This window comes from Salvelinus fontinalis, chromosome 28 (assembly GCF_029448725.1).
Source record: "Salvelinus fontinalis isolate EN_2023a chromosome 28, ASM2944872v1, whole genome shotgun sequence".
Taxonomy (NCBI): Eukaryota; Metazoa; Chordata; class Actinopteri; order Salmoniformes; family Salmonidae; genus Salvelinus; species Salvelinus fontinalis.
This window is the reverse complement of record NC_074692.1, coordinates 43,983,724-44,010,067: the sequence shown is the minus strand read 5'-3', so window position 1 is coordinate 44,010,067 and position 26,344 is coordinate 43,983,724. Positions and strand designations below refer to the sequence as shown.

The window sequence follows — 26,344 nt, the reverse complement described above, 5'->3', positions numbered from 1 at the left end:
CACATTACAGGACATTATACATTACAGGACATTACACATTACAGGACATTACACATTACAGGACATTACATTACACATTACAGGACATTATACATTACAGGACATTACTTATACCACGTACAGGACATTACACATTACAGGACATTACATTACACATTACAGGACATTACACATACAGGACATTATACATTACAGGACATTACACATTACAGGACATTACACATTACAGGACATTACACATTACAGGACATTACATTACACATTACAGGACATTACATACCACATTACAGGACATTATACATTACAGGACATTACACATACCACATACAGGACATTACACATACAGGACATTACAGGACATTACATTACACATTACAGGACATTACACATTACAGGACATTACACATACAGGACATTACACATTACAGGACATGACATTACACATTACAGGACATTACATTACACATCACAGGACATGACATTACACATTACAGGACATTACACATACCACATACAGGACATTACACATTACAGGACATTACACATACCACATACAGGACATTACACATTACAGGACATGACATTACACATTACAGGACATTACACATTACAGGACATTACATTACACATTACAGGACATGACATTACACATTACACATACCACATACAGGACATTACACATTACAGGACATTACACATACCACATACATGACATTACACATTACAGGACATTACACATTACAGGACATTACACATTACAGGACAGGACATTACACATTACAGGACATTACACATATAGGACAGTATACATTACATGACATTATACATTACAGGACATTACACATTACAGGACATTATACATTACAGGACATTACATTACACATTACAGGACATTATACATTACAGGACATTACTCATTACAGGACATTACATTACACATTACAGGACATTATACATTACAGGACATCACATTACACATTACAGGACATTATACATTACAGGACAATACACATTACAGGACATTACTCATTACAGGACATTACACATTACAGGACATTACTCATTACAGGACATTACACATTACAGGACATTACTCATTACAGGACATTACACATATAGGACATTACATTACACATTACAGGACATTACACATTACAGGACATTACACATATAGGACATTACTCATTACAGGACATTACACATTACAGGACATTATACATTACAGGACATTACTCATTACAGGACATTACACATTACAGGACATTACACATATAGGACATTACATTACACATTACAGGACATTACACATATAGGACATTACTCATTACAGGACATTACTCATTACAGGACATTACACATTACAGGACATTACACATTACAGGACATTACACATATAGCACATTACTCAATACAGGACGTTACATTACACATTACAGGACATTACACATTACAGGACATTACACATTACAGGACATTACTCATTACAGGACATTACTCATTACAGGACATTACACATATAGCACATTACTCAATACAGGATGTTACATTACACATTACAGGACATTACACATTACAGGACATTACTCATTACAGGACATTACACATTACAGGACATTATACATTACAGGACATTACATTACACATTACAGGACATTACTCATTACAGGACATTACACAATACAGGACATTACATTACTCATTACAGGACATTACTCATTACAGGACATTACACATACAGGACATTACATTACTCATTACAGGACATTACTCATTACAGGACATTACACATATAGGACATTACTCATTACAGGACAGGACATTAGAGGAAGGAGCAGATGCCATTCTGGTGCGTGGTGGTGGTGGTGTAAGATCGTGAGCAGAGGAAGGAGCAGATGCCAGCCAGAAGAGAATTCTGGGTAATCCAGTGGGCGGCCATGTCCTGACGGTACCAGAATGGTCCTGAGTTCCCCCATCCTCAGCCCACTGCCAGACTCGTTTAATTTGATTCATTTTTTGGGGGGGTAAAATCAATTAAAGTTAAAATACAAATCCTAGAGGATAACACATGCAAGCATTATAGAACACGTCTTTCTAATGTTTGAATTAGACCCAGCCCTAGCCACATATACAGGAGAGCTTGACCCTTTGCTGTCCCTGACAAGCTTAAATCATTCATGTACATTGTTGTTAATGCCACGTCTAACAAGGTCTGTGTTTGACCGTGTCATCCGCCGGTCTCTTTTTTAACTAAAAAGAACATCAGAAAATACATGTATTTCTCCCCAGGTTGCAATGTTTTTGATTAAAAGATGTTCCACTGAGGTGGGAGGTTAGATTAGGACATGTGGTCACTAGATTGTCATATAGACAGGTTTGTCCCAACAGATTAAAAGATGTTCCACTGAGGTGGGAGGTTAGATTAGGACATGTGGTCGCTAGATTGTCATATAGACAGGTTTGTCCCAACAGATTCAGAAGGTTTCCTCACTCACAAACACTCATGAACAAAGGCTGCAAGAAGAGTTGTTTTTGTAATACTTTAGATTAAAGTTACCTTTTAAAAAAGAGTTACATACAAAGTTATCATTAGGATATTAACAGTTAATCATTTATTAAATACATTTATAAATCATTCAAGTTTTAAGCTCTCTGAAAATTAGTTTTTCTCTGTTTCTCGCCGCCCTCCCCCCTCTTTATCGTTGCCTTTGTTCATTACTGTAGAACAATGGTTTTGTTTAATCCTCTATCTGTCATGTCCTGCCAGTTTGGAGATTTTCAGATGTTAACAGATTTCCATTTCTGTCTGCACAGCAGGTGGGGGGGGGGGGGGGGGCTATGTTCGGGCATTCTATCGCAACTAACTTATTCATAGTGAACAAATGCTATTCAGTTACCACTATTCTTTCTCATAAAGACACCTGGTTTCTATTAGGTGTTTGATTGTGTAGAAAAGAGTAATTGGCATTCAAAGATTGAAGGGTTGAAATGCGATAGAAAGATAATTCTTATATTGCTCCATTTAATTATGGAGTTAAAAGATAAATTCAAAAATATGATACCATTTTTTTTTGGTCTTAAAGACATCTTGTTTGTTCTCCTGCTGCGCCGAAGCCGTCTGTTGTTAGTGGGGTCAAGTTAGGCCTCTGAGAAAGAGAAAGAAAGAGCAGCTTTTGCACCATATGAGTTTCTATAATTCTCCTCTGCTGTGCCGTCTGCTCCAATACAATGGAACAAACTGTTGGGATTTGCTTTCTCAAATCATTCTGAGATCGTCAAGGTTACCTCAGAAGAATCCCAAATAGAGCAGTCGGTTAATCCAGATTTGACTAATACTACATCCTAGTGATATTAGAATTTACAAGCACTAAGAAGCGTTGTCCAGCTTCCTGTCCAGGGGGTGTACTTGTACATCAAGCTGCCTCACTCTACAGAGATAGGCTCCTGCTCTTATGAGCCCTTCTAGCTCGCAAAAGCTCATGCAAAGCTACGTAATAAGAAGCATCGTTACTCGATTTAGAACAAAAGCAATAATCACGTTTCAAGTCTTAAAGATGGCCCCTCCCACTCCCCATCCCCTATCTACTCTGAGTGCTCTATTGTCATCTTAAACCCTTGTTGTATTAAGTCGTGGTCCATCTGTATCTCAACGTTTTTTTTAGGAACATAGGCTTCTTTGACATTTCATATTATTTTAATCTGAAAATCTGTTAAACTTGAAAGTAGGATTTTGTACTTTGTATCTTTTTTTCTGTGTATGAAGTGCAATTTTCTGGGAATGGCAATGATGTACAATTACACAAACAAGGACATTGGCTGCAACTAGTATTAACAGTGTACTATTTTCTAAATTGATCTTCAATTCCATGCACCAAATTAAATGTTACAGAAAATGTAGATAATACAATGTGTGTGTATATATACAGTGGGGAGAACAAGTATTTGATACACTGCCGATTTTGCAGGTTTTCCTACTTACAAAGCATGTAGGTCTGTAATTTTTTCATCATAGGTACACTTCAACTGTGAGAGACGGAATCTAAAACAAAAATCCAGAAAAACACATTGTATTTAAAAAAAAAAAAAAAGTAATTAATTTGCATTTTATTGCATGACATAAGTATTTGAAAACCTACCAACCAGTAAGAATTCAGGCTCTCACAGACCTGTTAGTTTTTCTTTAAGAAGCCCTCCTCAGTGCGGCTTGGTTGGGTTGTGCTTCGGAGGACGCATGGCTTTTGACCTTCGTCTCTCCCGAGCACGTACGGGAGTTGTAGCGATGAGACAAGATAGTAATTACTAGCGATTGGATACCACGAAAATTGGGGAGAAAAGGGGATAAAATAAAAAAAATAAGAAAAAAAAATAAGAAAAAAATAGAAGCCCTCCTGTTCTCCACTCATTACCTGTATTAACTGAACTCGTTACCTGTATAAAAGACACCTGTCCACACACTCAATCAAACAGACTCCAACCTCTCCACAATGGCCAAGACCAGAGAGCTGTGTAAGGACATCAGGGATAAAATTGTAGACCTGCACAAGGCTGGGATGGGCTACAGGACAATAGGCAAGCAGCTTGGTGAGAAGGCAACAACTGTTGGCGCAATTATTAGAAAATGGAAGAAGTTCAAGATGACGGTCAATCACCCTCGGTCTGGGGCTCCATGCAAGATCTCACCTCGTGGGGCATCAATGATCATGAGGAAGGTGAGGGATCAGCCCAGAACTACACGGCAGGACCTGGTCAATGACCTGAAGAGAGCTGGGACCACAATCTCAAAGAAAACCATTAGTAACACACTACGCCGTCATGGATTAAAATCCTGCAGCGCACGCAAGGTCCCCCTGCTCAAGCCAGCGCCTGTCCAGGCCCGTCTGAAGTTTGCCAATGACCATCTGGATGATCCAGAGGAGGAATGGGAGAAGGTCATGTGGTCTGATGAGACAAAAATAGAGCTTTTTGGTCTAAACTCCACTCGCCGTGTTTGGAGGAAGAAGGATGAGTACAACCCCAAGAACACCATCCCAACCGTGAAGCATGGAGGCGGAAACATCATTCTTTGGGGATGCTTTTCGTAAAGGGGACAGGACGACTGCACCGTATTGAGGGGAGGATGGATGGGGCCATGTATCGCGAGATCTTGGCCAACAACCTTCTTCCCTCAGTAAGAGCATTGAAGATGGGTCGTGGCTGGGTGTTCCAGCATGACAACGACCTGAAACACACAGCCACTAAGGAGTGGCTCCGAAAGAAGCATCTCAAGGTCCTGGAGTGGCCTAGCCAGTCTCCAGACCTGAACCCAATAGAACATCTTTGGAGGGAGCTGAAAGTCCGTATTGCCCAGGGACAGCACCGAAACCTGAAGGATCTGGAGAAGGTCTGTATGGAGGAGTGGGCCAAAATCCCTGCTGCAGTGTGTGCAAACCTGGTCAAGAACTACAGGAAACGTATGATCTCTGTAATTGCAAACAAAGGTTTCTGTACCAAATATTAAGTTCTGCTTTTCTGATGTATCAAATACTTAAAAATTATACAATGTGATTTTCTGGATTTTCGTTTTAGATTCTGTCTCCCACAGTTGAAGTGTACCTATGATAAAAATTACAGACATCTTCATGCTTTGTAAGTAGGAAAACATGCAGTGTATCAAATACTTGTTCTCCCCACTGTATAGCTTTGGGTGTAAAGGCTACCGGTAATTATATATAATTGACATCTTCAAGTTCTTCCGTCTTTTGTAACATTCTCTTGTCTGCTTCAATCCCACAGGTCCTAGTGTGATGACAGATCAGCCTATTGAAGAGCTCAGTATCCCAGCCACTGCCACTGTTACAGTCACCGCTCCTGTCGCTGCTCCTGTCCCTGTGGGCCAGCCAGCCCTTGAGGAACAGCTACAGCAACCTCTTGCCAAGGAGCACAAACCAAGCAGGAGGAGAAACTCCTCTGACGGCGGCTCACAGACGACCCGCAAACCACCGGGCGGTGAATCAGACAGCGACTTCGAGTCGGACCCTCCTTCCCCTAAGAGCAGCGAGGAGGAAGACGAGCCGGAGGAGGACGAAGGGCTGAACAGCGAGCAAGAGCATGGAGAATTCTTCAACGAACTGGAAAATGTGGAGGAAATGGAGACGCTGGGCCAGAGGCCTCTGTTAATGGACTCGGAGGACGAGGAGGATTACGACAAACACAGCTCCGACTCGGACTACGAGCCCAGGAAAGCTAAGGGAGGACGCTCAAAGAGGCTCCCAGGAGGTAAAGGAGGGGCAGTGGCTGCTGCAGCTACTGTCTCCCATGAGGGAAGTCCGAGCGGGGAGTCCAAGGCCACGCTGATCATGATCACACCTTCCGAGTTGCCCGGTGTGGCTCCTGTTAGAGCTCCCCCTAGTGGTGGTGGAATCAAGGACATATTTGGTGCCGATGTGTTTTGCGCGGTGCCCATCTTTCCCCCTGTGGCGTCCCACACAGAAAGCGCAGATATCTTCTCCGCGGCTCCCTTCAGGCAGGTGAGCCAGGAGACCGTGGCCAGCCAAGCCATGGAGGAGTTTGATGTCTTTACAAAAGCTCCGTTCAGTCGGAACCTCTCCAAATCTGGCAAGACCGGCAGCAGCGATGTCTCTATGGGTCAGAACCCGCCTGTGTCCCCTGAGATTATCGACCCGTTCGGCTTCTCCCCCTTCCAGCCCGGCCCCACGGCCCCGCCACCAACCACCTCTAGGAGCGCCGAGGACATCTTCCATCCAGCTTTCGACGATTTGACCAGTCCCCAGCAGCAGAGGCTAAAGCAGCGCAGCCTCCAAAAGCTGTCTTCACGGCAGAGGAAGCTCTCTGGAAGCACCGACGGCGGCAGCAACGGCAAGCGCCACCACGGTACGCCTACCGGCAGCCGCAAGAGCAACAAGCCCAGCTTCCGAACCCCCGAGCGCGTCCGCCGGCACAAGAAGGTCGGCAGGAGGGACTCCCAGAGCTCCAACGAGTTCCTCAGCACCTCAGATTCCAAGGAGAACATCAGCGTCGGCAGCGTAACGATGACCGACAAAGACAAAGGGTCTTCCCTACCTAGCCTTCCTAGTGAGATCGACCCCATCTTGGACCCCTTTGGTGCCAAACCTTTCGGTCCTCAAGATTGCAGCCGACTCAACCAGGGCCAGTACCAAGGTCTAATGGACGGCAAGACAGACATGGTTTCGGCCAATGGCAGGCCTCAGACCAGCTCCCTCCACGGGGCGCTGGGGGATGGGAACATCATGGATGACTTTGGGGCGGTGCCCTTCACAGAACTGGTGGTTCACCCTGGACATCAGCAGCAGCCGTCTCAGCTCGTGGAGCTGGATCCTTTTGGAGCTGCGCCTTTCCCCTCCAAACAGTGAATGTCTCACTCGTCTTCCCGCCACAAACACACTCGTGCTCTTGTCTTTCTCAATCACATCGCTGTGTTACGCCAAGCCTATGCAGTCCCCAGGGGGGTGAATTCCCATCCAAGGGATGGCAGCTAGATTGGTGGTGTGGTAGTTGATTATCTTTTCGGCCAAATGAAACTACCAGCAACGGCTCTAAGTGTTTCCAATGCTTTTTTTTCTTTCTTCTCAAAAATATTTTTAGCACGCTAGTAACTGGATTTTGGGATCAACAAAACCAACGTAAACCTGTGGAGTATGGATGATTTATTTCAGGTTCTGTACGCATCTACTTCTGCCTGTACCTGTTTTCTAACAAGCCTTATATGCTGCATCGCATCGAGACATTTTAACAGGATTGGGCGATTGATAACGGTTTCACTCAAGATCACACTGTGACAAACAAGCTCGCTCAGTGTTCCGACTGGTTGAGTTGCTGCAAAAATAACTTGTGTGTAGATAGTGGCCTCCTTCATGATCTACCAATAAGATTTGAGTAATTTAGCACCACAAAGCCTTATATGGGCATGGCTCTGCCCTGCTGCACAGTTCTTCGGAAACCATTGGCTAAGCAAAGGGCTAACGTTACCCTTCTGTGTCGACAGAATGAGTCGTTTCAGAGTAGGCATTTACCACTGTAATATTTCACCCGACATAGACGTTTTTCTATGCATATTTTTACATTTAGAGTCTACTTAGACACATAGCATACATTTTTATGGTTTTGTTATTTTTATTGCATTCTTTAAATAATAGAACGAAAAGGGATTTTGGTTCTGTTTAAAGATTGCTTTTTTTTTTCATGATTTAGGACCGTTTCAATGTTAGGTTTGTTTTCTATACTTTTAGCATTACAACGGTGTCAGTAAATTAAATTCTGTTCTAATTTTAAAAAGTGATGTTATTTTACCTTGAGGAAGAACACAACTGTTCTCCTACGTGGTGAAACTGAATCTCCCGATATCTGACTACTTCCACCTCTTCTTAGTCCTGAAACAGACTCTCTCGTCGATTTGGTAACACAAGCCATGCATTCATAAAGGGAAAGTGGGTCTAAAGAAGTACAACTTATTAGTTTATTAGAATCAGGTCGTGTTCAAATGAAATGCACTTTCAGCATCAACTCTTCCGTTGTCTGGTAATTATAAAAACCAATGTTACAGAAAGATCTTTACCTACCATACATACTTAAACAGCTGGGAGTTGCCTATGGAATCCATTGGATAATATTTATTTTAACAAGTTGCCATAATTTTGTTGTCTAAATGCAATAAACATTTTTGTCGGGGATTAAATGGCCTTCAGTCTGTAATCCAATATGTATTTTATTACTACAACTTGGGAGTACGAAACATAGAAAGTAAGACCTACGACAAAATGGATTTTAGACACTTCCAAGACCTGTATTCTGTCTCAGAGTAGGATTACTGATCTAGGATCAGTTTTAGATTATAATGAAGATTACATGGACCAGCGAGACTTGATCCTAGATCAGCAGTCCTACTCAGAGATGCTTTATCATCACACGCCCAGATCCCATGTATAAACCTGTTCACAAGGGTAGTATTTTATAAATATTGAGAAAAATACAAGCTTGTCATTCTACAACTTTAAGGTTAAATATTACACATTTACAAAACATTGTCATTGCACATAACCCTAGTAGGGTTTTCAATAGAAATAACTAAACACATGACTGTAGCTTTATCCTCTAAGGCAGACAGGGTCTATGTCACCTGTAGCTTAACACTAACAAGGTCCCAGCAGTCTAACAGATCAAGAAAACAGACAACACAGTCAAATAGCACATCATATGAGCATTGTTTTGTTAGCCTCCTGAACAACAGATCTGCAGGTTCAGCTCGACGGAACAGCATATGTTTATACATATTCCTACTGATAGTTAGACCTAAGTGTCATTTGCTACAATGCAATGCGTTCATAAGTCAGTGACTATCCCAAACAAAATCAATGCATAACAAAGGGCTACAGTACGGTTGTCAATGACATTACAACATATATATATATAAATATAGCCAAGTTCAAAAGGAGCGCACACATTCAAAGAGATTCTTAAATACTTGTTTCCACTATTGTGAAAACCAAAAAGTTTCCTTTTTATTTCACTTATTTTTCTTCAAAACAAAGTCTAATTAGGCCTAGATTCATAACAAAAGATCCATCCAAAGCATTCACACCCCTTTCACTTTTTACACTGTGTTACAGCATGAATTTTAAAATGAATAAAATTGAGATTGTGTCACTGGTCTACGCACAATACCCCCATTAATATTGAATTATATTTTTTACAAAACATGAAAAGCTGAAATGTCTTGATGTAACAGTATAACTTTACGTCGTCCCCTCTGCACACATCAACAACGGTCGCCCACGAAGCATCGTTACCCATCGCTCCACAAAAGCCGCGGCCCTTGCAGAGCAAGGGGCAACCCTACTTAATGTCTCAGAGCAAGTGACGTAACTGTTTGAAATGCTACTAGCGCGCACCCGCTAACTAGCTAGCCATTTCACATCCGTTACACTGAGTCAATAAGTATTCAACCCCTTTGTTATGGAAAGCCTAAACAAGTTCAGGAGTACAAATTTGCTTAACATGTCATGAAGTTGCATGGACTCTGTGTGCCATAATTGCGATTTTTTTTTATGACTACCCCACACATACATTACATGGGATTACTGTAAGGTCCCTCAGTCGAGGAGGTAATTTCAAACACAGATCAGGGAGGTTTTCCAATGTCTCGTAAAGAAGGGAACCTAGTAGATGGGTAAAAAACAACTTGGAATATGTTGAAGTTATTAATTACACCTTGGACGGTGTATCGATACGCAAAGATACAGGTGTCCTTCCTAGCTTAGTTACCGGTGAGGAAGGAAACCATTCAGGGATTTCACTATGATAGAAAACTGAGGATGGATCAACAACATTGTAGTTACTCTACAATACTAGCATGAAAAGGAAGCCTGTACAGAATAAAAAATATTTGTCCTGAATACAAAGCGTTATGTTTGGAGCAAACAACATCAAGTATGGTGGTGGCTGCATCATGTTATGGGTATGTTTGTCATTGGCAAGGACTAGGGAGTTTTTTAGGATAAAAAGAAACAGGATATCTAAACAGACAAAAACCTGGTTCAGTCTGCTTTCTGGGAGACACATTCACCTTTCAGCAGGACAATAACCTAAAACACAAGGCCAAATATACACTACAGTTGCATACCAAGACGACATTGAATGTGGCTGAGTTAGTTTGGACTTAAAATCCATGTCAAGACTTGAACATGGCTGTCTAGCAATGATGAACAACCAACTTGACAGAGTTTAAAGAATTTGTTAAAAAATGATGTGCAAATATTGTACAATTCAGCTGGGCAAAGCTCTTAGCGACTTACCCAGAAAGACTCACAGCTGTATTCGCTTCCAAAGGTGATTCTAACATGTATTGACTCAGGGGGTTGAATACTTATGTAAATGAGATATTTCTGTTTTTCACTTTTCAATAAATTAGCTAACATTTCCCCAAAACACGTTTTCATTATGGGGTATTGTGTGTAGATGGGTGACAGCATTCAAAATGTGTATTAAATATATTTCAGGCTTTAACACAACATGTGGAATAAGGCAGGGGGTCTGAGTACATTCAGCGGGAACCACTTCAGCCAATAAGCTCCCCAACATGATTGCTTTTAATCAAAGTTAAGTTGTCATATTTCTTCACTGCCCTGTGAAGTGTTTCACACACCTCATTAGTGTTATACCATCAATGAATACTGATGCAGTCCAAATTAAGTCTCTTCGTTACTAACAAGAAAATGTTAAAAATATATAAATCAGAAGTGCTACCTGGTATAGGATCAGGATAAGCACTTAATTAAGAGACTACAAAACATTGTTCACTTAAAAAAAAAAAACTAAGTACACATCTGTATGAACAGTTAACAGGATGTTGTTCAGAGGAATGACCTTGCGAGTGCTTTAGGTGTGTTCCTGTAGCAGCAGATTGGAAAGGGGGGGGGGGGGGGGGGGGCAGTACCAGGCCTGGAGTAAACACTGCTCCTCCAGCTACAAACAACTAGCTAAGTAGAATTAGTCTCGGGAGTATCGTATTGTTGTTCCCAATGCCAGCTTTCAGGCCGAGTCTGTGCGCTTGGTCAACCTACACCTGGAACAAAGTAGTGTGACATCATCCCACTACCTAAAGATCCTGCAGCCAGTCACCGGAGCATTTCATTCAGTAGTGTGACATCATCCCACTACCTAAAGATCCTACAGCCAGTCACCGGAGCATTTCATTCAGTAGTGTGACATCATCCCACTACCTAAAGATCCTACAGCCAGTCACCGGAGCATTTCATTCAGTAGTGTGACATCATCCCACTATCTAAAGATCCTACAGCCAGTCACCAGAGCATTTCATTCAGTAGTGTGACATCATCCCACTACCTAAAGATCCTACAGCCAGTCACCGGAGCATTTCATTCAGTAGTGTGACATCATCCCACTATCTAAAGATCCTACAGCCAGTCACCAGAGCATTTCATTCAGTAGTGTGACATCATCCCACTACCTAAAGATCCTACAGCCAGTCACCGGAGCATTTCATTCAGTAGTGTGACATCATCCCACTACCTAAAGATCCTGCAGCCAGTCACCAGAGCATTTCATTCAGTAGTGTGACATCATCCCACTACCTAAAGATCCTACAGCCAGTCACCAGAGCATTTCATTCAGTAGTGTGACATCATCCCACTATCTAAAGATCCTACAGCCAGTCACCAGAGCATTTCATAATATATTCTATTTAGTAGATGCTATTATCCAAAGCATTTCAAAATGGTTGACTGGGTGGGATTTGACTTGTTGTGGTTGGTTCTGGCATGGCCGCTCCATGGTGGCAGAAGTGGGATCCCAAGCTTATTCTGGCTCCGTCCATCTGTCTTTGTAGCAGCAGTCCTTGAAGTAGTTATTTGTGTGGGGTGACGGGTAAACGCTGCTTTGTGAGTGTTGTGCATAAGGGTCCAGGTTCGAGCCCAGGGATGGGCCTGGACGAGGCCTACTCTGTTACACCAGGGGTAGCCTGGGCAGTCCTCGTCATGCTGGGGGTAGCTTGTGGCAGTCCTCGTCATGCTGGGGGTAGCTTGTGGCAGTCCTCGTCATGCTGGGGGTAGCTTGGGCAGTCCTAGGTCATAGTCTGCCTGGGCAGTCCTAGTCTGCCTGGGGGTAGTTTACTCTGGGCAGTCCTAGTCTGCCTGGGGGTAGTTTACTCTGGGCAGTCCTAGTCTGCCTGGGGGTAGTTTACTCTGGGCAGTCCTAGGTGTGCACAGTGTAGTCTGGGCAGGGGTGGCTGTGGCGGTGCGTTAAGATGAAGAGGGCAGCCTGGTGCCACCAGTAGAACATCACAATGACCAGAACATGCCACACCTGGTGGCTGGAGCCCAGGTAGTTCAACTGACCTGAGGGAAGACGCAAAGGCATGGTTATGATGGGTTTACAAAAAACATTAAAGAATGCATGGTTTCCTAACCATAACAAGGGACCTGAAATGTCATCTAGGCTCAATTATTTTTTTCTTCCTGTGATTCCTTGCCATCCATCGCCCCGCTTAATTCTCAACCATTTTAAAAGGAGACGGACTAAAGTCCACTCACACCTTCTCCAAATCTTTTTCCAATAAAAAGGAGAGGCGAGAGGATGCAAGTAAAGCGAGAAAGAACTCAAAGTCGTGAGCGTACCTGGGAAGTAGCGTTCAGGGACCTTCGAGACGTAGAAGATGAAGGCTAAGGCAGCGATCACGTACATCCCCAGAACACGAGGAATAAAAGACTGGAGATAAGAAGAATATTAGATACTGTGTAGTTGCATTGGGTGTAGTCCGCTAGGGGACGATTCAAGGACTGACATTTAGAAAAAGACCCGTAGGGGTAGTTTCCTAGACACAGTTTAGGCCGTATCCTGGGCTAAAATAGAGATACTCCACTGAGCAGATGATGGTGTCCAGAACGAGCCTTAATCAGTGTCCGGGAAACCAGCCCTTAAAGTTTAGAGTCCTTTGGAGACAGTAGGCTACTAGTTAGCTGACCTGTACGAGCTCCGAAGAGAAGCCCCCGTTGAGCCAGACCCAGTGTACGGTGGGGATGAGGCCGTAGCCGGCCACGCTGCAGAAGAGAATGGAGCGGAGCCGCTGCCACTGCTTGCTGAGGTAGTGCGGGTGGATCTGGGCAAAGAACACCGCCAGGATCATAGCTAGCACCGTCACCAGGTACACCTGACGCCAGTACTGAAATGAGAAGGAATAGAACAGATATTGTCAATTTTTACAATAGAAATTGATTGATTTGCTGGGGGGGGGGTTAGGCTCCCGAGTGGCACAGGCGTCACTACAGACCCTGGTTCGAATCCAGGCTGTATCACAACCGGACGTGATTGGGTGGCGCACAAATGGCCCAGCATCGCCCGGGGTTTGGCCGTCATTGTAAATAAGAATTTGTTCTTAACTGACTTGCCTAGTTAAATCAAAAATATATATTTATACACCCAATGTCTCACACAAACGTCTGAGGATATGAAATGTGTTGCACCTGTTAATTAAGTAGACCTATATATTCTTCAAGTGTTTAAAAAATAAACTATACTTTTCCAGGGCATTTATTCAGATACCCTCACTTGCCGAATTCAGTGATTTCATTTTCACAAGGAAAATACCAACACACAGGACTACTGGGATATACACACAAGTATTTTCCAATCCTCATAAACCCATTCCACAAAGCGTGACTTCATTGTATTTCAGTTATATTACTAAAAACAAATGTATTTTTTAAAACCCAGACCTTTTTTCTTTGGGGACTCGGCTGAGTATTCACCCAGAGTGGAGAAGTCATGGTAGGCAGGGGAGGAGATGGTTGTCTCCCCTATGTGTGAATGTCATATGGTGGGTAAACAGGAGTGACGGACCGCAGCCATCTGGTTCTGACTGGAGCAGATTTCAGCCGCGTTCTGGGGGGGGCACAATAACCCAGCACTTCCAATATGCGGGGGAAAGAGCTAACTGGCGGTGCCGCCAGAACTCTGACAGAAACAAGTGAGGGGTGGCTGGAGAAGGAACCGATGGGCCACGCTTCCAAGTCTAAGTGGTTTTCTTTCAGCAGTACAGAGCAGCAATAAACTGAAACATGTAGTATTTTTGATGGGAACAATGCATTTGAAGTGATACATTCAATGAACTCTTTTCAAGGGTCACCATGTAGAAATGGTGAAAGCTGAGAAAGTAGGCTCCACTGCTACACGAGAGTCCTTAAGGAGTCAAACAGAACTGTTCATAACAAAGATGCCGGGATGGAAAATGAAGCAAGCCCGCTAGCCTGAGGTCAGTGAAGCTAGCCCGCTAGCCTGAGGTCAGTGAAGCAAGCCCGCTAGCCCGCTAGCCTGAGGTCAGTGAAGCCAGCCCGCTAGCCTGAGGTCAGTGAAGCAAGCCCGCTAGCCTGAGGTCAGTGAAGCTAGCCCGCTAGCCTGAGGTCAGTGAAGCAAGCCCGCTAGCCCGCTAGCCTGAGGTCAGTGAAGCTAGCCTGAGGTCAGTGAAGCCAGCCCGCTAGCCTGAGGTCATCATATACAAAATAAATAAATACAGTAGGGGAAGATGTAGTTGTTTGGGCTAAATTATAGATGGGCTATGTACAGGTGCAGTAATCTGTGAGCTGCTCTGACAGTAGGGGAAGTAGTTCATTAAACTATGTCAGGAGGAGCGTACACAACCACTGGACAGAGAGAACAAAACTATTTCAGAGAAGAAATGCTTTGAATGAAAGCTACATTCCTCATATTTTGGCTTATCTAAGGTCATGGAACTTAGAATATGAATCTGGTTGCAGTGGCTATTCAGATTGAGTGTCTGTTACCGCTCAGAGAAGTGGTGTAGGCTATATTCTTGATTACTTGTGTACTCTCCTCATCTCCTTCTTAAAACAAATTGGAGGAGAAAATACGAGGTTCCTCTCCTCTGACTTCCTCTTGCAATGAGTTGAGGACACGAATCAAGGAAATACAATTGAGATTCATCCATTGTGCCATTTTGTAGGGCAGTATAGTATTTATTATTTGTAGGCTCAGTTCCAGGGTCAGTAGCTATATACAGGCTCAGTTTCAGGGTCAGTAGCTATATACAGGCTCAGTTCCAGGGTCAGTAGCTATATACAGGGTCAGTTCCAGGGTCAGTAGCTATATACACAGGGTCAGTAGTTATATACAGGGTCAGTAGTTATATACAGGCTCAGTTCCAGGGTCAGTAGCTATATACAGGCTCAGTTCCAGGGTCAGTAGCTATATACAGGCTCAGTTGCAGGGTCAGTAGCTATATACAGGCTCAGTAACTATATACAGGCTCAGTTGCAGGGTCAGTAGCTATATACAGGCTCAGTTCCAGGGTCAGTAGCTATATACAGGCTCAGTAACTATATACAGGCACAGTTCCAGGGTCAGTAGCTATATACAGGCTTAGTAGCTATATACAGGCTCAGTTCCAGGGTCAGTAGCTATATACAGGCTCAGTTCCAGGGTCAGTAGCTATATACAGGCTCAGTTCCAGGGTCAGTAGCTATATACAGGCTCAGTTCCAGGGTCAGTAGCTATATACAGGGACAGTTCCAGGGTCAGTAGCTACATACAGGCCCAGTTCCAGGGTCAGTAGCTATATACAGGCTCAGTTCCAGGGTCAGTAGCTACATACAGGCCCAGTTCCAGGGTCAGTAGCTATATACAGGCTTAGTTCCAGGGTCAGTAGCTATATACAGGCTCAGTAACTATATACAGGCACAGTTCCAGGGTCAGTAGCTATATACAGGCTCAGTAACTATATACAGGCTCAGTTCCAGGGTCAGTAGCTATATACAATGTGCAAAAATAAAACAAGGCTCAAGTCAGATAGTCTGTGTAGCCATTCTGTTAGTTAGCTATTTAGCAGTCTTATGGTTTGGGGATAGAAGCTGTTCAGGAGCCTGTTGGTGTCAGACTTGTTGCTCAGGTACGGCTTGCCACGCAGAAAGAGAGAGAACTGTCTATTGCTTGGGTTGGCTGGAGTCTTTAACAATTATCAACTAGCCCAACAGACCACTAAAATTCGGGAATTTTCAAACATCGTATGGCACAGATATTGAACCCGAATGTTACCGAGGCTAGTAGAAATCGCAGTCGACTCGCCCAGCTGGTCAGTGCCAGGAAATCCTTAAGTGTCTTCATTCCTAGTGAAATTCTGTTTGCCCTTTTTTCAGAACGGCAGCTCTTGCTCCATTTCTCCTGCGCAAGTGATGCCCCCAACAGAAGCAGGATAACAGCTGATGATGCCCCCCAACAGAAGCGGGATAACAGCTGATGATGATGCCCCCAACAGAAGCAGGATAACAGCTGATGATGCCCCCAACAGAAGCAGGATAACAGCTGATGATGATGCCCCCAACAGAAGCAGGATAACAGCTGATGATGATGCCCCCAACAGAAGCAGGATAACAGCTGATGATGATGCCCCCAACAGAAGCAGGATAACAGCTGATGATGATGCCCCCAACAGAAGCAGGATAACAGCTGATGATGATGCCCCCAACAGAAGCAGGATAACAGCTGATGATGATGCCCCCCAACAGAAGCAGGATAACAGCTGATGATGCCCCCCAACAGAAGCGGGATAACAGCTGATGATGCCCCCCAACAGAAGCGGGATAACAGCTGATGATGCCCCCCCCAACAGAAGCGGGATAACAGCTGATGATGATGCCCCCAACAGAAGCGGGATAACAGCTGATGCCCCCAACAGAAGCAGGATAACAGCTGATGCCCCCAACAGAAGCAGGATAACAGCTGATGCCCCCAACAGAAGCAGGATAACAGCTGATGCCCCCAACAGAAGCAGGATAACAGCTGATGATGATGCCCCCAACAGAAGCAGGATAACAGCTGATGATGATGCCCCCAACAGAAGCAGGATAACAGCTGATGATGATGCCCCCAACAGAAGCGGGATAACAGCTGATGATGCCCCCCAACAGAAGCGGGATAACAGCTGATGATGATGCCCCCAACAGAAGCAGGATAACAGCTGATGCCCCCAACAGAAGCAGGATAACAGCTGATGCCCCCAACAGAAGCGGGATAACAGCTGATGATGCCCCCCAACAGAAGCGGGATAACAGCTGATGATGCCCCCAACAGAAGCGGGATAACAGCTGATGATGATGCCCCCAACAGAAGCGGGATAACAGCTAATGATGCCCCCAACAGAAGCAGGATAACAGCTGATGATGATGCCCCCAACAGAAGCAGAATAACAGCTAATGATGCCCCCAACAGAAGCGGGATAACAGCTAATGATGCCCCCAACAGAAGCGGGATAACAGCTGATGATGCCCCCAACAGAAGCGGGATAACAGCTGATGATGCCCCCAACAGAAGCGGGATAACAGCTGATGATGCCCCCAACAGAAGCAGGATAACAGCTGAGGATGCCCCCAACAGAAGCAGGATAACAGCTGATGCCCCCCAACAGAAGCAGGATAACAGCTGATGATGCCCCCAACAGAAGCAGGATAACAGCTGATGATGCCCCCAACAGAAGCAGGATAACAGCTGATGATGATGCCCCCAACAGAAGCAGAATAACAGCTGATGATGCCCCCCAACAGAAGCAGGATAACAGCTGATGATGCACCCAACAGAAGCGGGATAACGTGTTGACTGAGGCCTCCTTCAGAGGGTGCTGTTCAGTCCAGGTAAACAATCCCCACTGGATGGATTATATTGACTCCTATCAAACTTAAACCCATCCACACTACTACACCTCACCTCGTACACAAAACCCTTCACATGTCAAGCTGTCCCGGAAGTTGTGGATTTCATGCAAACTGAACTACAGCTGGGGAAAGTCAAGTGAGGTAACAGCAAGGAAAAGCGTTTTACGTGGTTAGAAGTTTGTTACATACGTTATTGCAGTAGAATGCGTAGAAGACCCCAGGTACGTAGCAGCCCAGGATGCCTATGGAGATGCCAGCGTAGTCCAGAGCCATCCAGCGGCGACTGGTCTTCTCTGAGCGGTGACAGCAGAACAGGTGGTATCCCACAGAGCACAGCATACAGAGCTGGACAGAGCAGAGACCATGTCATTTCCCCCCCCCCACCTTTATTTAACCAGGTAGGCAAGTTGAGGACAAGTTCTCATTTACAATTGCGACCTGGCCAAGATAAAGCAAAGCAGTTCGACACATACAACAACACAGAGTTACACATGGAGTAAAACAAACATACAGACAATAATACAGTAGAAAAACAAGTATATATACAATGTGAGCAAGTGAGGTGAGATCAGGGAGGTGAAGGCCAACAAAAAAAAAAGGCCATGGTGGCAAAGTAAATACAATATAGCAAGTAAACCACTGGCATGGTTGATTTGCAGTGGAAGAATGTGCAAAGTAGAGATAGAAATAATGGGGTGCAAAGGAGCAAAATAAATATATACAGTAGGGGAAGATGTAGTTGTTTGGGCTAAATTATAGATGGGCTATGTACAGGTGCAGTAATCTGTGAGCTGCTCTGACAGTAGGGGAAGTAGTTCATTAAACTATGTCAGGAGGAGCGTACACAACCACTGGACAGAGAGAACAAAACTATTTCAGAGAAGAAATGCTTTGAATGAAAGCTACATTCCTCATATTTTGGCTTATCTAAGGTCATGGAACTTAGAATATGAATCTGGTTGCAGTGGCTATTCAGATTGAGTGTCTGTTACCGCTCAGAGAAGTGGTGTAGGCTATATTCTTGATTACTTGTGTACTCTCCTCATCTCCTTCTTAAAACGAATTGGAGGAGAAAATACGAGGTTCCTCTCCTCTGACTTCCTCTTGCAATGAGTTGAGGACACGAATCAAGGAAATACAATTGAGATTCATCCATTGTGCCATTTTTGTAGGGCAGTATAGTGTCACTCACTCCCCCACCAGGTATGGTATAGTAAACACCCCACCAGGTATGGTATAGTAAACACCCCACCAGGTATGGTATAGTAAACACCCCACCAGGTATGGTATAGTAAACACCCCACCAGGTATGGTATAGTAAGCACCTCACCAGGTATGGTATAGTAAACACCCCACCAGGTATGGTATAGTAAACACCCCACCAGGTATGGTATAGTAAGCACCTCACCAGGTATGGTATAGTAAGCACCTCACCAGGTATGGTATAGTAAGCACCTCACCAGGTATGGTATAGTAAGCACCTCACCGGGTATGGTATAGTAAGCACCTCACCGGGTATGGTATAGTAAGCACCTCACCGGGTATGGTATAGTAAGCACCTCACCGGGTATGGTATAGTAAGCACCTCACCGGGTATGGTATAGTAAGCACCTCACCGGGTATGGTATAGTAAGCACCTCACCGGGTATGGTATAGTAAGCACCTCACCGGGTATGGTATAGTAAGCACCTCACCGGGTATGGTATAGTAAACACCCCACCGGGTATGGTATAGTAAGCACCTCACCGGGTATGGTATAGTAAACACCCCACCAGGTATGGTATAGTAAGCACCTCACCAGGTATGGTATAGTAAGCACCTCACCAGGTATGGTATAGTAAGCACCTCACCAGGTATGGTATAGTAAGCACCTCACCAGGTATGGTATAGTAAGCACCTCACCAGGTATGGTATAATAAGCACCTCACCAGGTATGGTATAATAAGCACCTCACCAGGTATGGTATAGTAAACACCCCACCAGGTATGGTATAGTAAACACCCCACCAGGTATGGTATAGTAAGCACCTCACCAGGTATGGTATAGTAAGCACCTCACCAGGTATGGTATAGTAAGCACCTCACCAGGTATGGTATAGTAAGCACCTCACCAGGTATGGTATAGTAAGCACCTCACCAGGTATGGTATAATAAGCACCTCACCAGGTATGGTATAATAAGCACCTCACCAGGTATGGTATAGTAAACACCCCACCAGGTATGGTATAGTAAGCACCCCACCAGGTATGGTATAGTAAGCACCTCACCAGGTATGGTATAGTAAGCACCTCACCAGGTATGGTATAGTAAGCACCTCACCAGGTATGGTATAGTAAGCACCTCACCAGGTATGGTATAGTAAGCACCTCACCAGGTATGGTATAGTAAGCACCTCACCAGGTATGGTATAGTAAGCACCTCACCAGGTATGGTATAATAAGCACCTCACCAGGTATGGTATAATAAGCACCTCACCAGGTATGGTATAGTAAACACCCCACCAGGTATGGTATAGTACCCACCTGGAAGCAGAAGAGTCCTATGGAATAGATGACATAGTCCTCCCGGGAGGCCCCGGTGGCAGGCAGCACAGACGCCATGTCGTAGATCCCCAGCGTGAAGAACAACAGGAAGCCCAGCAGGTGGCTCCAGATATTCACTGTCTCATTGGACAGGATGAACAGACTACAGGAAGTAAACACAGATATTCGCCATCTCATTTAGAGAGGAACAGACTACAGGAAGTAAACACAGATATACGACGTCTCATTGGGCAGGATGAACAGACTACAGGAAGTGACACATGGTATAAGTGTTAGGTCTAGGTAGGATCTGTCTGAAAAATGTACAAGCTGTCAAATTCTTGATTCCTCTGTCCTTGTTTCGTCAATTTTACCCTCTTTCTCATTGGAGGAGAGGGTCCAACATCTCTCCTCTTGGTTCTCAGAGAGAGAGAGGTGAGGAATGGAAGAATCAAGGACAAGAGGAATCAAGGATTTGACAGTTGAATGTGGCCCAGATCTGTATGAGTTCAGCATACTGCACAGAGCAAGTTCCATGCTTCTGTTATTTAGTTGTGTATGTTAAAACCCACCTTTTGATGCATAGCCTGGAGGGCAGGTAGGCTCTGTAGCCGTCTGTGATGTAAGGGTTATCCCTCAGGAACACTGGGATCTGTTCGTATGTGTACAGCCTTATCCCTCTGGGGACCAGCACGGGCCAGTACTGGTATCTCCCCCCCAGCTCGATGTAGTGGGCACTCTTCATCAGCTTCTGAGGCATGGTGGAACTACAGGAACGTTTAGGTGTCACCGCTGCATCACAGTCATCTGCTGGAAAAGAGGGAGAGAGAGAGAGAGAGACATCTTTTAAGTCAGAAATCAGTCAGGTATTTAGACAACTAGTCCTAGCTAGTAGTTTGGAATGAAAGAGAGAGATACAGAGCTTTCAGAAAGCATTCATACCACTTGACTTTTTCCACATTTTGTTGGGTTACAGCCTGAATGTAAAAATGGATCACATTTAGATGTTATGTCACTGGCCTACACACAATACCCCAAAATGTCAATGTAGAATTTTGTTTAGACATTTTGACAAATTAATTTAAAATGAAAAATCGGAAATGTCTTGAGTCAATAAGTATTCAACCCATTTGTTATGGCAAGCCGAAATAAGTTCAGGAGTAACATGATTTTTGAATGACTACCTCATCTCTGTACCCAACACACACAACTATCTGTAAGGTCCCTCAGTTAAGCAGTGAATTTCAAACACAGATACAACCACAAAGAACAGGAAGGTTTTCCAATGCCTCGCAAAGAAGGGCACCTATTGGTTAAAAAAAGCAGACATTGAATATCACTTTGAGCATGGTGAAGTTATTAATTACATGTTGAATGGTGTATCAATACAGCCAGTCACTACTAGCTTAGTTGCCGGAGAGGAAGGAAACCGTTCAGGGATTTCACCATGAGGCTAATGTTGAGTTTAAAACAGTTAGAGTTTAATGGCTGTGATAGGTGAAAACTGAGGATGGATCAACAACATTGTAGTTACTGCACAATACTAACCTAAATGACAGAGTGAAAAGAAGGAAGTTTGTACAGAATACAAATATTACAAAACATGCATTCTGTTTGCAATAAGGCACTAAAGTAATACTGCAAAAATGTGGCAAAGAAATTAACTTTCTGTCCTGAATACAAAGCGTTATGTTTGGGGAAAAGACAACACATCACTGAGTACCACTCTTCATATTTTTTAAGGATGGTGGTGACTGCATCATCTTATGGGTTTGCTTGTCATCGGCTAGGACTGGGGAGTATTTCAGGATAAAAAGAAACGGGATAGAGCTAAACACAGACAAAATCCTACAGGAAAACCTGGTTCAGTCTGCTTTCCAACACACACTGGGAGACACATTCACCTTTCAGCAGGACAATAACCTAAAACACAAGGCCAAATATACACTGGAGTTGCTTAACAAGACAACATTGAATGTTCTTGAGTGGTTTAGTTACAGTTTTGACTTACAATCAACTTGAAAATCTAAGGCGGACTTGAAAAATGGTGTCTAGCAATGATCAACAAGCAACTTGACAAAGTTTGAAGAACTCTTAAGAGACCCAGAAAGACAGCGGTAATCGCTGCCAAAGGTCATTCTAACTGACTCAGGGGTGTGAACACTTATGTCAATTAGATATTTCTCGATTTCATTTTCAATACATTTGCAAAAAAAAAGTCTAAAAACAAGTTTTCACTTTGTCATTATGTTGTATTGTGTGTAGACAGACGGGTGAGATAAAAAAACAAACATTTAATCAATGTTCAATTCAGGCTGTTACAACACAATGTGGAATAAGTCAAGGTGTATGAATACTTTCTGAAGGTATTATCAGTTGTTGAGATCTGTTGGAATGGATACGTGATTATGTTTTCCTTGTTATTCAGTGTAAAACATACAACGAACTAAAATACAATGAATTGAACATAGCTAAAAAATTATAATTAAGCCGCTAGCATGTACACCCTTGAGTATCGACAAGACACGTCTTGACCGGTAGCTAGCTAAAATTCTAGCTAACTATCTGTGCTAATCACTGATCAGACCATTAAAAAGCAATGTGTATTGATTCAGTTAGCTAATGATTAAACGGGTGATGGTTTGCTACAACGTATAACGTACATCAGTTAGCTTTATAATCAGCAAACTAGCCAATAAACTGCATTTGGCAATAACTAAGTAGATAGCTAGCAAGCTCTCATGCTAGCTAGCGAAGTTGTTGCTATTTAGAGCTGGCTAAATCCTGATCAAAAGAGCTTACCTTTCAGTTTGGTGTACGCGTAGTTAGAGCCATTCAGATATTTCTTGTATGAATTACTGTACATTTATTTGGACCTCGTAATAGCCACGTTTACAACAACAGTAGACACATCAAAACACAAGCAGGTTCCCATCTTCCAAATCATCAATTCCTCTGACGTCATCAGTGATGGACCCAGTCAAATTCGTTAGTTTGAGTTGCCTGATGTAAAACCAAAAACTATTTGCGCTGTAGTGCTGAAATCAGTGCAGGTTTGCGTTTGCTTTTCTGTGGTCAGGCCGCAGATAGGTTACTATCTTTCCACCTGATAAAACAACTAGTAATTATCATGTCTAATTCTCATTAAATGGCTATCAATGAGCATAGAATATAATATAATCGAGCCTATCATTCAGTTAATATCCGAATTCAACAATCTTAGTCATTGATAAAATGTTGATTGATGATGCCAATAAATATTTTTTCTAGCCTACGATAATATTTGGACAAATAAACTAGAAAGAAATAGGATTTTATAACCGTATAGGTAACGTAACATGGCAAGCCTAAGAACACAGGGAATGATAAAGGCCTCTAGTGGCCAAAAGGTTGAAATAGCATGGGCAGCGCCATTGAGGACGTCTAACATTTTAATGTAGTCAACTGGGTGGGACTTCCAACTCCATTGGCTTGTCTGTCCTAATGACCATGTTGGAGTCATGTCCAACCGGGTCATACGGAGGGATCAGACAGTTGTGAAGAAGAAAATGGACTACTTCAAAATGGAGATTGCCTCAATGGTGCTGCCCATGCTGTCCATGTCACAGACTCTGTAATGGCACAGATACAAAGATGAGTCCTCTATCTATCTCTATGGCATACAAAAAAGGCAACTCGGCATATGCTATCTTACAGTTGACATTATTTGACTTAATTTGTGGTGGTGTGAGTTCACTGAGTTTGTCATCTTTCTTGGGTAGTATTTGCAGACACACAGTTGTCGGCACACATTCCAATCGAGACGTTGTAATTCTCTCCAGACATTTTTGGTGTGAGATATGGCCCTGCTGCTGTACAGTAGGACCCCTCAGGCGCAGAATCACACATTGTCAACCTCCTCTCCTCCTCCTCCATCCCGTCTTTACATTACACCCAGTCAGTTCATTCCTTTGTGGGAGTGTGTGTTCTTCATTAGCACTACTAATGTACCTCTCAGCATCTCCACTTCAACTAACTGTCAACTGCTATGCCAAGATAATAATGCATGCTATGTCAATGTTTAGGAAGTAAACCTAGTGCCATAATCCAACCTGGTCTCATAGAATTTCGTATTATTCTGTATGTAAATCTGAAACACTCCATTTAGTATGACGTATTACATTTCGTATGGCATATATTAATTTGTGGATGTCCTTCACCCATTTCGTATGATATGTTACAAATTACTATTCGTCTTGTATATGAATTTGCTAAATGTAGAATGTGTTATGAATTTGCAAAATGTACAATATGTTTCTAATTTGCCAAACCGTATGATATGTTTTAGTTTCTCAGATTTACGTCTACTATGTTACGTCTAGTCTACGAGACCAGACATCATAAATCCTAAAAATACCAAATAATCTCTGGTATACCTAGGCCTAGATGTTTCTTGCTTTCTGTAACCCGTTTTTCTGTCCGCGGTGATGTGTGCCACAAGTAGCTGGTAATGGAACATGAGAGTAGCTAGTAATGGAACATGAGAGTAGCTGGTAATGGAACATGAGAGTGGCTGGTAATGGAACATGAGAGTAGCTGGTAATGGAACACGAGAGTAGCTAGTAATGGAACATGAGAGTAGCTGGTAATGGAACATGAGAGTAGCTGGTAATGGAACATGAGAGTGGCTGGTAATGGAACATGAGAGTAGCTGGTAATGGAACACGAGAGTAGCTAGTAATGGAACATGAGAGTAGCTGGTAATGGAACATGATAGTAGCTGGTATTGGAACATGAGAGTAGCTGGTAATGGAACATGAGAGTAGCTGGTAATGGAACATGAGAGTAGCTGGTAATGGAACATGATAGTAGCTGGTAATGGATCATGAGAGTAGCTGGTAATGGAACATGAGAGGAGCTGGTAATGGAACATGAGAGTAGCTGGTAATGGAACATGAGAGTAGCTGGTAATGGAACATGAGAGGAGCTGGTAATGGAACATGAGAGTAGCTGGTAATGGAACATGAGAGTAGCTGGTAATGGAACATGAGAGTAGCTGGTAATGGAACATGAGAGGAGCTGGTAATGGAACATGAGAGTAGCTGGTAATGGAACATGAGAGGGGTCCCTTGTTTTTTTGCTTTAATAGAAACGTGTTCCTTCTAGGTCTGATTGACCCTCATTTTACTCTCAAGTCCAAACCAATCTTTCCAAATCCAACAGCCTGTGTCCTTAATTCCCTGTTACAGTAAGAATCTCAGTGAGGGGGGGGAGACAGTCCCTGTCTTGGTGCTCGCAAAACGTTAGCTCACCTAGCACTGCTAACAGTGAGTGAGTCTAGACACTGGCCCTGTCCAACCAGACTGCCAGGCTGCATGGCAGGGTAGCATATCTAACAGGTCCCATCCAACCAGACTGCCAGGCTCCAGGCAGGGTAGGATATCTAACAGGTCCCATCCAACCAGACTGCCAGGCTCCAGGCAGGGTAGGATATCTAACAGGTCCCATCCAACCAGACTGCCAGGCTCCAGGCAGGGTAGAATATCTAACAGGTCCCATCCAACCAGACTGCCAGGCTCCAGGCAGGGTAGCATATCTAACAGGTCCCATCCAACCAGACTGCCAGGCTCCAGGCAGGGTAGCATATCCAACAGGT

At 43.6% G+C, this 26,344-nt stretch overlaps 2 protein-coding genes across 5 annotated transcripts in view; one reads left to right on the top strand and one right to left on the bottom strand.

The window, feature by feature from the left end:
• Nucleotides 1-8,689, top strand: part of LOC129826763 (BMP-2-inducible protein kinase-like) — an 86,712-nt gene extending 78,023 nt beyond the window's left edge. For both annotated transcript variants that reach the window (XM_055887824.1, XM_055887822.1), the window contains exon 16: nt 5,770-8,689. In XM_055887824.1, coding sequence (XP_055743799.1) covers nt 5,770-7,367 — 1,598 coding nt within the window. In that variant the 3' untranslated portion in view covers nt 7,368-8,689. The remainder of the gene's footprint in view (nt 1-5,769) is intronic.
• A 12-nt stretch (nt 8,690-8,701) lies between these two features.
• LOC129826764 (progestin and adipoQ receptor family member 3-like) lies at nt 8,702-23,694 on the bottom strand. Of its 3 annotated transcripts, none has more exons than XM_055887825.1 (7): nt 23,512-23,689; nt 21,282-21,519; nt 20,710-20,872; nt 18,378-18,533; nt 13,493-13,690; nt 13,146-13,236; nt 8,702-12,866 (listed from the first exon to the last, which is right to left on the bottom strand). In XM_055887825.1, the coding sequence occupies exons 1-7, from the start codon at nt 23,573-23,575 to the stop codon at nt 12,724-12,726; spliced, it is 1,053 nt and encodes a 350-aa protein (XP_055743800.1). In that variant the 5' UTR covers nt 23,576-23,689; the 3' UTR covers nt 8,702-12,723. The 3 variants fall into 3 exon arrangements, with proteins under 3 accessions (XP_055743800.1, XP_055743801.1, XP_055743802.1); XM_055887826.1 differs by having other exon boundaries at nt 21,282-21,516; XM_055887827.1 differs by lacking the exon at nt 18,378-18,533 and having other exon boundaries at nt 23,512-23,694.
• Between the last annotated feature and the right edge of the window lie 2,650 nt (nt 23,695-26,344).

Coding starts and splice junctions, on each gene's coding strand:
- LOC129826764 (XM_055887825.1), bottom strand. CDS start 23,575: ATGTACAGTAATTCATACAAGAAATATCTGAATGGCTCTAACTACGCG. Junction 21,520..23,511: donor CGCGTACACCAAACTGAAAG/GTAAGCTCTTTT, acceptor CCTCTTTTCCAG/CAGATGACTGTGATGCAGCG. Junction 12,867..13,145: donor CCCTGAACGCTACTTCCCAG/GTACGCTCACGA, acceptor GTCTTCCCTCAG/GTCAGTTGAACTACCTGGGC.